This window comes from Neophocaena asiaeorientalis, unplaced genomic scaffold, assembly GCF_003031525.2.
Source record: "Neophocaena asiaeorientalis asiaeorientalis breed wild unplaced genomic scaffold, Neophocaena_asiaeorientalis_V1.1 scaffold280, whole genome shotgun sequence".
NCBI lineage: Eukaryota > Metazoa > Chordata > Mammalia > Artiodactyla > Phocoenidae > Neophocaena > Neophocaena asiaeorientalis.
In genome coordinates this window covers 9553172-9565891 of record NW_020185321.1, presented here as the reverse complement: position 1 = coordinate 9565891, position 12720 = coordinate 9553172, and the positions used below count along the sequence as shown (strand labels likewise).

At 39.8% G+C, this 12720-nt stretch overlaps 1 protein-coding gene across 3 annotated transcripts in view; it reads left to right on the top strand.

The window, feature by feature from the left end:
• The window catches only part of PLD1 (phospholipase D1), a 203937-nt gene that overhangs the window by 158866 nt on the left and 32351 nt on the right, over positions 1-12720 (top strand). For all 3 annotated transcript variants that reach the window (XM_024734104.1, XM_024734106.1, XM_024734105.1), the window contains exon 22: positions 12035-12148. In XM_024734104.1, the coding sequence (XP_024589872.1) occupies positions 12035-12148 (114 nt within the window). The remainder of the gene's footprint in view (positions 1-12034; positions 12149-12720) is intronic.

The window sequence follows — 12720 nt, the reverse complement described above, 5'->3', positions numbered from 1 at the left end:
TTCATTTTTAGTTACTTTTTGTATGTGGTGTGAGGTAGAGGTCCAACTTCATTCTTTTGCATGTGAATATACAGTTGTTCCAGCACCATTTGTTGAAAAGTCTATTCTGTCCCTAATGAATTATCTTGACACCTGGGACTATTTCTTTTTATGGCTGATTTTAGCTCTGTGTAAAAACAGCAAAATAAACAAACAAACAAAATCATTACATTTTATTATCTTAATTCATTGAACATATGCAGTGGAGAATGTTAAGTACATAAGCATTTGGGGCTTAAAACATATTTTGACTTCCAGTGTCCTGTGGTACTTTAATATCTTTTTTTCACAAAATATGTGGGGAGTTTTAGACTAAGAACATTTTATAACAACAACTACCAGCACTTTATATGATTCACAGTTTATATCTACAGACTCTTACTGAATTTTCACAACTACTCTTGAAAGTAGATCATATAGTTTTGTTCTTATTATTATTGTTGTTTCTGTACATTTTTATTTTTTTCTGCTTAATTCCTTTATCAGCATTTAAGCGAGATACCTCTGCATTTTTTAGTGGTTGGTCTGGGGATTACAATATGCATCTTTTTTTTTTTTTGTCCCCATTTTTAAAGTTAAACTGAGTTGAAAGAGTTAGTGTGACTTGTCTGGGCCACTAACAGCAAAAGGCAAAAACAGCTTTGAAGCCAAGTCTTTGGACTTCGGACCCAATGCCTCCCACACCATGTAACTCCAATGCATTGACAGTTAGGATTAGAGTCCACTTCAGGGTTGCCCCAAATTGAAGCAAGTAGGTTGGGCCTTTATAATCTCCTCCTCCCATTGACTGGTCTTTGGATGTAGGCTGACTTCAGGAAATGGGCATGGCCTTGGGTGAGGCAGGCCCCTTTGGCCTCTGGAGGGCAGTTCCTGGAGAAAGGCTTCACTGTGAGTGAGTAGCCAGTGGCCAGCTCTCTCAGCAGCTGGGGGAATGGCTGTCTTGATCCCACAGTGAGGGCCTTTGGGCAGCAAGGCACAATACTCACCCATCCTGCGGGCTGTACAGTGTTTCTCACCCCTTCCCATGCATCAAAATCACCACTTTACAAACACACAGAGGGCTGGACTCAACTCCAGGCTTGCTGGATCAGAATTTTCTGGAGGAGGGCCCAAGTACCTGTATTTTATAATATTCCACAGGCACTGCCAGGATTATATAGTACTCATCTAGAACAGCATATATGGCCATAAATATGAATGATGGTCTGTGTTTTTACAAGTGACCTTTATTCTTTGCCTTCTCATATGCTTTTTTTAAGAAAGTCACCAAGGACTGTTTCTGAGATGACTTAAAAGCAGTCTTGTTTCCAGTTAAACACATATGTACACACAGAGATTCCTTGCATCCTTTCCAGTCTCCAGTCTCCCAATTTTCTGGGTCAATTTTTGTCGCATTTACAAAATTGCATTATATTTCTGACAACTCTTGCATTTTATTGATGTAGGAGCGTCCCCTTTATAAAGCACATTTGACAAAAAAGAAAAATAATTTTTTCATGAAATTGAAATGTCACAAAAATACATTAAATTGACAAATGAGCTCATTGGGCTGAGCAGTGAACCATGAATTTTGGAACTTTGACAGCTGATTAGGAGAGTAGGATGAATCTCAACTTCACTCATTCCAGTTATTGACTTATTAGTACGTGGTTTAGTAAGTATCTGTAAGATTTGTTTTTAAGTGTTCAGGAGCCTGAACGAATATTTTTCTTTAGCATATTAATTTGTCTTTTAGTATCTGGACTTCTTCTAAAATCATAGCACTTTAAGGCTGAAAGGAATGTTAAGATATTTTCTGATTGAACATTTCCCAGTGACCTTGGGATCCACAGTAAGAGAGCATGGTAAGGTAGCATCTGTTGCAGATTTTATCTCATGCTTAGAAGTTCACAGAGCACCTTAAAGGGTGGCAATTTCAAGCTCACTTTGTGGAAACTGGGAAATGAGTTCGTCAAATTTCAAATTAACTGTGTGTCATTTAGCTTTGATCTCTCAATAATCTCACTTGCTTTGATAGTCACATTTTAAAGTGGTATGTATATTACACATTCAAACTTAGTGGATACACACACATATCCTGGAAACCTATTTTACATTTTCCCCCTCCTCTGTATCTCCACATTATCGTTTATCTCCTGTGTTAATTCCAAACTGTAAAATATATTTTCATTGAATAATTTCAAATCTGTGAGCTTGTATTCTTAGGAAAAAGGTAAAGGTAGAATGAAAAAGCTCATCTTGCAGGCTGCCTACAGTGGCTCCCCTTCTTCTCACTGAGGGCTGTCGTGTGCCATCCTCAAGCTTACCCCTCTCTCTTCCTTTCACTCTTCTGCTCTCTACTCTTCTGAAACTCAGAACTTCCCTGCCAGAGTCATGTGCCTAGCAACAAGTATAACTTTGGTTGTTGGAAAAAGAATAGAATAGAGCACAAAGCAGATGGAGGGAAATGACAGTCAGCACTCGGCCAGCCTGACCAAGGAACACAGACTCTCTTCCAGGACCCTCCTACCCTAGAGAGATTGGCGTCTTTAAATTGCCAACTTCTCTCGACTGGGCTGAGCCTTTACTTTTATGCCAGTGCTGGAATCTGGTCCCACCTCAGTTCCCTAAAGTGAGTTCTCTGCTTCCCTCACTTTCTCCTCATTCTTTCTCAGCAGCTGTAATTTTTTTAAATTAAATTTTATTGGAGTATAACTGATTTACAGTGTTGTGTTAGTTCCTGCTGCACAGCAAAGTGAGTCAGTTATACATATACATATATCCACTCTTTTTTAGATTCTGTTCCCATATAGGTCATTACAGAGTACTGAGTAGAGTTCCCTGTGCTGTACAGTAGGTTCTTATTAGTTATCTATTTTGTATATAGTAGTGTGTATATGTCAATCCCAGTTTCCCACTTTATCTTTCCCCCACTTTGCCCCTTGGTAATCATAAGTTTGTTTTCTACATCTGTGACTCTATTTCTATTTTGCAAATAGGTTCTTTTGTACCATTTTTTTAGATTCCACACATAAGCAATATCGTAAGATATTGTCTTTGACTTACTTTACTCAGTATGCCAATCTCGAGGTCCATCCATGTTGCTGCAAATGGCATTATTTCATTCTTTTTTATGGCTGAGTAATATTCCATTGTATATATGTACCACATCTTCTTTATCCATTCTTCCATCAATGGACATTTAGGTTGCTTCCTGGCTATTGTAAATAGTGCTGCAGTGAACATTGGGGTACATGTATCTTTTTGAATTATGGTTTTCTCAGGGTATATGCCCAGGAGTGGGATTGCTGGATCATATGGTAGCTCTATTTTTAGTTTTTTAAGGAACCTCCATACTGTTCTCCATAGTGGCTGCGCCAATTTACATTCTCACTGGCAGTGTAGGAGGCTTCCCTTTTCTCCACACCCTCTCCAGCATCCATAATTCTTTACAGAAACAGGCCAAGCCTCCATGATCTGATTGATGACCTAGAGCCTCAGAACACTGTTCACCCCAAGCTGAACTAAAAATAACTGTGGGAATCTCTGCAGAAAACAAAAGGTCTGCTCTAAAAAAGTAGAACTGTCTTCGAGTTGAGCCCAGCCCCCAACCCACTGGAAGCCTATCTTTGACAACTCAAATAGGACTAGAGATCAGGGTGAAGAAATCATAATCCACAGTCTAGAATTGACTGCCTTATACCATGTTTGAATAAGCCAAAATGTAGAGTGTAACCAGATGGTCCAAGTAGAAAACATTTTAAAACACTGTGTGCCATGATTGTACGGTTTCTGAGGGTGAAACCATTTTTGCTTATGGAAACTTGACATGCATAATTTTGCTGCCCTGCTAAAAAGTTTGGAGGGAGAGAGTGCATTTTGCACTGTTATCACCACAGGCTTGACACATGCAATGAAATTAGGCAGTTGATTTAATGCTTCTGTATTTTAATATTAAACTGCACTAGAAAACACACAATTCCACTGCCTTGGAAAATACACAGTTTTGAAAATTGCTCAAACTCTTCATGCTTCCTATGACCGTAGAACAGTGCCAGATAGTGCTTGCAGTTTGCGCATGCGTGATGGTATGAGGGACCTCCTCTGGGGAATCTGAAATTAATTGGGAACCAGATGTCTGGAGATCTGAGTTCTTCCCAACTCTGTGTCTACAGGTATGTGACCTTTTGAATCTATCATTTTTGCCTTTCTGTCACTCTGTTTTTTCACCAACAAAGAGAATAATAATATCTGCCCTACCTATCTCATATGAATAGATGTGAAAGCAATTTGAAAACCGTAAAGCACCAGTTCACGTAAGAAATTATGTTATGTCCAGGAAATTCATCATCTGGAAATATGCTAGCTCATGGTAAATTCTAGCAGGGACAAAGAACCACAATATCAAATCAACTATTTAGAAATTAATATTTATGTTAGAAACAAATGTTTTAATTAAAGAGGTGTTTAATGTGCCTCATTGTAAATTGTTAGATGACTATTGCTGGATAAGGGCAACTTGCTTTGGTTCCCTATTGCTGGCACTTCTCGTCCTGTGCCAAGTAGAGGCACACGATTAAAACACTGTCTAGAGGTGTCCTGCCAGAAAGCTGTAGCCGACTCCTCATGGGAATCCATTTCTGGATTCCCCATTTTTGATTGGATTACATCTTCCCCCAAAATATAAAATAAAATGTATTCTGAAACATAATGTGTGTTCAGTTTTGCTTTGCTTTGTTTTAATTTTAGGCACTGTTGATGATTCTTTGAAGCTTTCCAATTGAAATCACTGGTTGTTAATTGATTAATAACGTTATCAAATCGTTTTTGAGGCATTCCACATCCAAGGTGCTTTTTATGCATGCCTTCATTTAATTCTCACATCAGCCTTATGAAGTGGATGCATAATGATTTCCATTCTACAGATGAGGCAGCTGAGGCCAAGTGCAGTTATGGTAACTTGCCCACATCATGCAGCTATTGATGAGTAGAACTGTGACTCAGACCACATCTTCAGGACTTAAACTTGTGCTCTTTACCTTGTGCTACCTTTGTAGCTCAGCTACAAAGCTTCCCTCATTTCAAGGGGAGTAGAAATGTTCTAATGTTAAGCCTGCAAGAAATCTAGAAGAGGTACTTTATTTAAAAATTTTTTTAAATCAAATAAACATTTTCTTTTTTTAAAGTAATTGCTTGATAAAAATTTCTTAGGTTTAGGGCTTCCCTGGTGGTGCAGTGGTTGAGAGTCCGCCTGCCGATGCAGGGGACACGGGTTCGTGCCCTGGTCTGGGAGGAGCCCACATGCCGCGGAGCGGCTGGGCCCGTGAGCCACGGCAGCTGAGCCTGCGCGGCCAGAGCCTGTGCTCCGCAACGGGAGAGGCCACAACAGTGAGAGGCCCGCATACCGCAAAAAAAAAAAAAATTTCTTAGGTTTAAAGAAAAATCTACATCCTGTAATTACCACATCCTATAACTTGTGTACCAAGTTGAAAGGACATGTTGGGTACATTTCAGGATCACTGTCTTAATGAAATTTAAGCTGCAGTTATAATAAAAGAAGAAAAATATGAAAATTAAGTATGCCAATGGCTGGTTTCACATTTTATCTTGTGGGATAATCTCCCAAGCTCTATGAAATTCATGGAGAAGAGGTTACATTAGGGCAGAGATGACAGATCATGGCAGGAGAACTTTTGATTTAGATCATTTAATTGCTTTTATTTGATTCCAAAAATTATATAAATGATAATCTCAGCAGATAGAGAGAGTAAAGGTTAGTACTGGTCCGAGGCCACAAATCATTTTGAGCCTGAGCATGTACCCTGGCAGAGAGATGAAGGAAGGGAGAGACTCTTTTAAAAACGAAAATGAAAACGGCTGGGCTGTTGTGGGAACAGTTTAATAAGAGGTTCTGTAGAATCTTATTTAAGGGACACTGAGGGACATGCCTGCCAAAGGTTATCAAGTCCAGAGTGAAGTCTAAGTCACACATGCTGGGCTGACCCTGAACATTCTTCCATTTAAAAGCTTGCCGTTTTCAATAGATAACCAATGAAAAAAATTATGTGTGTGTGTTTTTGTGTGCTCACACAATATGTAAGGTCATAATCTATAAAAATCTCACGTATGATATGCAAAGTCAGTGCTAAATAGAACCAGCATTTCTAGTGGGCCAACAATGATTTTCACCAACTCCTTCCTTTACAGATGAGAAAACTGAAGCCCAGAAAGGTTTACTGCTTTTAAAAGATTTGCCAAACACAAAATAAAATGGGCTGTGTCCCAAACCACTGAGAAGATACAGATCCAATTCTCCCATAACTGATACCACTATAGAATAAAATTCTCTCCACAAAAAAAAAACCAACCACTAATCCCCAACCACAATTCTTCTTACTTCTGGCAGCGTTCACTGCTGCAAAATCTACAACGAGAAGATTTATACCAGCTCCTGAAGTTTATGGCAATGAAACATGATCTATAAATCTCAAATTCTCAAAAAATAAAGCATCTTGTCACTGGAGAAACACAATGAGCTCCTTTGGGGCCTTCTTATAGATCCTGAGACCCCACTCTGAGCAGAAGACCCCTGACTACCCACCATGCTGGGGAAGGAGGAGGTGAAGGAGGAGGGGTTCTTCTGGAGAGAACAAGGTGGGAAGTTAGAGGAAAACCACTGCTAAGACCCACTTATGTTGGTGAACTAGGACTTGTTTGTTGTTTTTTGTTTTTTTGCGGTACGCGAGCCTCTCACTGTTGTGGCCTCTCCCGTTGCGGAGCACAGGCTCTGGACGCGCAGGCTCAGCTGCCGTGGCTCATGGGCCCAGCCGCTCCGCGGCACGTGGGATCCTCCCGTACCGGGGCACGAACCCATGTCCCCTGCATCGGCAGGCGGACTCTCAACCACTGTGCCACCAGGGAAGCCCCTAGGACTTGTTTTTAAAGGGACAAAGCAGCAGTTCAGCAAATCACAAAAATTGAAAATATTAAAGATCCCACATTCTCATCACCTAAACAATTTACTTTTTGTTTTCCTGTTTTCTTTTTGGTCCATATTAATATGCAGACATATTTTCTGAGTTGTAATTTATTTCCTTTTCCTGTAACTCACTTGGATTTCTGTCTCAAGTCCCTTTTCCACACAATAGAAGGAAATTTAGTTTAGTCACTTCCTGATAAATGTGGCCAAATCCAGTGGTTTCTCATTTCTGCTCTGTATTCAGTCCGTCTGGGTGCTCCCTGGTCTTTCCTCCCCTCCCCCACCCTTGGTATAGACGCTAAGGGGCCCTGGATCTTTGGGAAGGGGCTTCTAGCGCTCAGTGTCGATCTGTCAAGCCTGTTCTGGCATCTGCTTCCTGTAACCTGGGGTCCTCAGCCTTCTCCTTTAAAACCTGCCTTTCTGTCCCTTCTCTACTGCTGGCAGTAGAGGGTCCCTGCACTGAGTCTGACTCTTATTTCTTCTTCTTCTTTTTTTTTTAATTTATTTTTTGGGGCACGCTGCGCAGCCTGTGGGATCTTAGTTCCCTGACCAGGGATCGAACCCATGCCCGCTGCAGTGGAAGCGCGGATTCTTAACCACCGGACCACCAGGGGAGTTCCTCTTATTTCTCTATACTCCCATCTCAGCTCAAAGGATCTCTCCTCAGTTCCCCAAATCTAAGAAGCTGACATCTTTGTGCCCTGGTTCCTCAGTGAGAGCGCCGTCCTAGGAGCAACGCCTGCTTCATATCTCCAGTCACAGAGAGGGGGAATTTAACATATTTAAGGGGAAAAATTATTTAATATTTCATAGTATCAGCCTGCCACATCTATAATTGTCTTGTAATTGTAACTTTGCATTAGGGCCATTTTAACACACTACCAGAAGTACTTTGCTAGTAAGTCATAGTGGTCATTTTAGTAAGAAGTTACATCCATTGACTGACTATAACATAATTTAGTTAATCATCCCCCCATTATTGAACATTTCCAATTTTTATCTATTATACGTAACACCGCTGTAAGAGTTAGTGGATTTTGAAAGAAAAACTTATTTTAACAAAAAGCCTGAGCATGCAATTTTATAAAATTGTTCTGAACTAAAGTGGATGGAGCAGTTGCCTGCATGATGGCCTGGTGCCCACTAGCTCTTCTCTTGCTTTTAAGATCATAAATAATTCTGCACATTAGGGGCTCAGGTTCTTGCCCTATGCTGACTGCTATCATTTGCACCACCTCAGCATTGTGAGGATGCAGTGTTTTGGAAGAGGTTAGAATCCTCGGTGGCCAAGAACTGTTATTTTCTGGGGACCGGATCAAGGAAGGAGACTGGACAGGTTAGCACATAGAATTTTCTCTTCATTGGCTTAAACTTAGCTACAGCTTTATGGTTTGAAATTCCAGAGCCCTTTTTTTTTTTCTATAGCAGTGAAAATCTAAGTCATTTTTGCTAATTTGCTGAACACAGTTTAAAAATTTCATCATTTAGGAAATTCAAGAACTGCATTGTATTAAAAAAATAAAAATAGGGCTTCCCTGGTGGCGCAGTGGTTGAGACTCCACCTGCCGATGCAGGGGACACGGGTTCATGCCCCGGTCCGGGAAAATCCCACATGCCGTGGAGCGGCTGGGCCCGTGAGCCATGGCCGCTGAGCCTGCGCATTCGGAGCCTGTGCTCCGCAATGGGAGAGGCCACAACAGTGAGAGGCCCGCGTACTGCAAAAAATAAAAAAATTTTTTTAAAAATAAAAAAGCAAGGATTTTGATATAGAGCTAACCAAGAACAAGAAAATGTGAATATTCTGATTTCTACAAACTAAATTTGCAAATATGCTTTATCTAAAGATACAAGATTTTTATAGAACATTTCCCAATGTCTACATTTTGAAGTCATTTTTGCTTTTATAAAACACATGGGCAAAAGGTAACCATCTTTTCCAAACAGAATTACAAACACTTGGTGTTCAAGACCAGCAATACTGCTTCTAATAAATGTGAGAGATGACTTATGTGGGTTGGCACACATAGCAAAATAGGCATTTTGGGGTAGCAAAAAATTAGAAACAGTTGAATGCCCAGCAATAGAGAACTGGTTAAAATATTATGGCATGGATTTGGAATACTGTCGCTATTAATTTAAAAATGGGCACCTCTCTAAGTACGGTTATCAAAGAATTTCCAGGATGCACTGATAAATTACAAAAAAAAAAAAAATAACATTCATTAAAGTGTTTACAGTATTCTAACATTTGTGTAGAAGGAGAGAATACATATATATGCTTATAAATTCACAGACTATTTCTGAAAGAACATGAAAGGTAATACAAATTGCCCTTAGGGAGGGGAAACAAAGGCTGTGGACAAAGGAGTGAAAAAGAAGTTTTTTCATCATATAATCTTCCACCTCTGAAGGTTTGCACTGAGAACATATATTATCCATTTGAAAATGTAATTTTTTTTGGTGGTTCCTGAAAAAGCTAAACATAGAATAACTGTATGACCCAGCAACACCATTCCTGGGTATATACCCAAAATAACTGAAAACAGGGACTCAGATACTATATGCCCGTGCCCACTGCAGCATTATTCACAATAGCTAAAAGTGGAAACATTGCAAGTGTCCACCAACAGATGACTGGGTAAACCAAATGTGGTCTATATATATAACAGAATATTATTCAGCCATAGGAAGGAAGGAGATTCTGACCCATCCTACACCATGGATGAATCTTAAGGATATTATGTTAAGTGAAATAAGTCAGCCGCAAAAAGACAAATATTGTTTGATTCCACTTAGCTGAAATATCTAGACCAGGCAAATTCCTAGAGACAGAAAGTAGATTCGAAGTTACCAGAGGTTGCAGGGAGGGGAAATGGGAAGTTACTGCTTAATTATCACAGTTTGTTTGGGCTCATGAAAAAGTTTTGGAAATAGAGATCATGATGGTTCAAAACATGTGAAGGTAATTGTTAACACTGAACAGTACACTTAAAAATGGTGAAAATGGTAAATTTTATGTTTCATATATTTTACCACAGTAAAAAAAATTCAAATAAGATGTAATCTAATTTAAAGAAAAACATCCTGTTTAACCTCTTGTCTACCAGAGGCTTCCCAGAAACAAACATTCTTCCAACCTGACCCCATCCTCCCAAAGCAAATAGTACCAAGTGCATACTGAGTGCAAAGGTCCTCTGTTGGGCACCGCCCAAAACAGAAAGATATGTGGACGCACGTTCAAAAGGGCTTATCACATAGCCTAGCCTAGCGGAGATACCTGTCACTGTTGTGTAAAGCAAGAAAGATGCTGAGTAGGCGTCCCAACCATGTGTAGCGGGAGTGCGGAGGCAGGAGCAAACCAATTTTCACTGGCACATCCAGGATGGCTTGATGGAAGGAGCTGGTTATCAGCTCCTCTCTGCGAGGCAGAGAAGGGCATCCAGGCTCAGGGGGCAGATGAGTTAGGTTGACTAACCTGCCTTACTGGGGGTGCACCTCTGAGCGCAGGGCAGTGGTGTCTAGTCACTGGAGTGTGGGCCTGGGAGGACCAGACCAAAGGTGATTCTGTAAAGGCAGTTGAAGCCAGATGGTGTCAATTTTCAACTGTAAAATTCGTTTGGACTTTTAAATACCGGCTGTGAGGAAATAGCTTAGGCATTCTTTCTGTTCTTCCCACTATCCTGTTTACTATCTAGGAATGTGAGCTTCGTACCCTTATTTGACAGAGAACTTTAACCATTTATGTATTTTTTAAAAATGTTTTTTTTCCAACTCAAACTGTGTTTGCCATCTAGCGATTAATCCATGCCATTACAACACCCTGGTTCAGATTCCTCATTTCTCAGCACTGTGGTTAAAGCTCATAGGCCTCCAGACTGCGTTCTGTTGGCCGTGGCCTCTGTCTCAAACTGCACTTTCCCCGTGCCCTGATATGTACAGTATGTTGGCATCAGAGACCTCAGGAATGAAATCTGATCCCTCTGAGAGTAGTAATAATATTCACCTGAAAGAAAAATGTAGCTGTTTAGAAGACAATGCACCTTATAAATTAAGTATTATGAAAAGTTTAAGTAGGTTCCGATTTGAAAATTAACCCGTAGGAGCATCTTCGTGTGAATGCAGACTTCTCACATAAACTGGCGAGATTCTGACCATAAGGGTTACCACAGTCATCTCCAGACTTTCTCTTCTTCCTGAGTGTTTTCTAGGGATAAGGATATTAACAGTCTAGCCTCCAAAGAGGCGATACCTATTTGAACATAATTCTCCAAATTTCTGACTTTCTGAATGCAGATCAAAGTTAGGAGCCACACCTTCTGCTTCTGTTTCTTTTCTTTCAAAAGCTGTTGTTAATCAGTTGGGACAGCAGACCAAGAAATATTGTGTTACGTCTACAGGAGATTTAAAACTCAACATCAGTCATTCAAAATTCTTGACAGGCCCAGGGTAACATTTTGCATCTGAAGCAGAGTTTTCAGAGATGAATCAGAGTTTCTAAACAATGTGGATTTCTGCATTGGTAAATATACTGGGTTCAGTATCTTTTTTTGCCCCTGAGATTTAGGCTGTGGGAGCTCATTTACTCAGTAGTTACTAACTGAATGCCTACTGTTTGCTGGACTCTGAGCTCGGTACTGTGGCTATAACTTGTTATACATAATACAGTTAGGATAACGTCTTTTTCGAAACTTTATTATAACTCCTCCACCTCCCATAGGATCCAAGCAAGGCTTTTTTACAGTGAATTTTGTCCTAGGAAGGATTGTGCTATAGAGAGATAGTGGGTACAATTCCCGCTTTACTGCCAAGTTCAGCTTACTTTTCAGGTTGTTATGAATGGTTAGCCTGGGTAACAGTTTCTGGCCTTTAATCCAACAGCATCCCCTTCCCTGCCAAAGCCTGGAACGTGAGAGAATGTATTGTAGGAAGCCATTCACTCAATCTCCAAAACCATGTGAACTGCTTGACTGTCATTTTTAACTGTTACTGTGTCTTTTTCTGTGTGTATGTGCAACTCTTTCCATCTGACTTTTGCAGGGAAAGCCAGAGATACCGGGTTTATGTTGTGATACCACTTCTGCCAGGTTTTGAAGGAGACATTTCAACCGGTGGAGGAAATGCTCTACAGGCAATAATGCACTTCAACTACAGGTGCCAAAGTTCTAAAATCCTCTGTTTACAGCTTTCAATCAGTTATGCATGTAAGCTGGCGAAAGCAATGGAAATGTTTCTCCTCATCTATTCAGTGGAGCATTGAACAGATGGACACTTTGCTTTATTTTACTTTTGAATCTTGGCCTGTTTACTAGTTGATAAAATTCAAATAGAGCCTAAAATCATAAGTGGTAGGCCTAGGACACATGACACATATAAAAGAACTAAAATATTAGTGTCTCTTTTATACTCATTGCCTATCACATATATAGAGTGCTTGTCTCCATTTATGAGGTGTATATATACACACAATATATATGAATATAAAAAAGACTAATATTTTTGTTCTTTTAATATATATTAATATATTATAAATGCAGACAAGGACTTTATATAGATACAGATATGAAGTCCTTTATACATAATTAATTTTTAAAGATCATTTTAAAATTATCTTTAAGCCACCAAATCGTTTTGAGCTTTCCATATTCTTTGCAGTAAGTAGATGAAGAAAATTAAATGCTTAAAATGGTATGATCTGCACATATTGGTTTATGATTTTTCTAGGC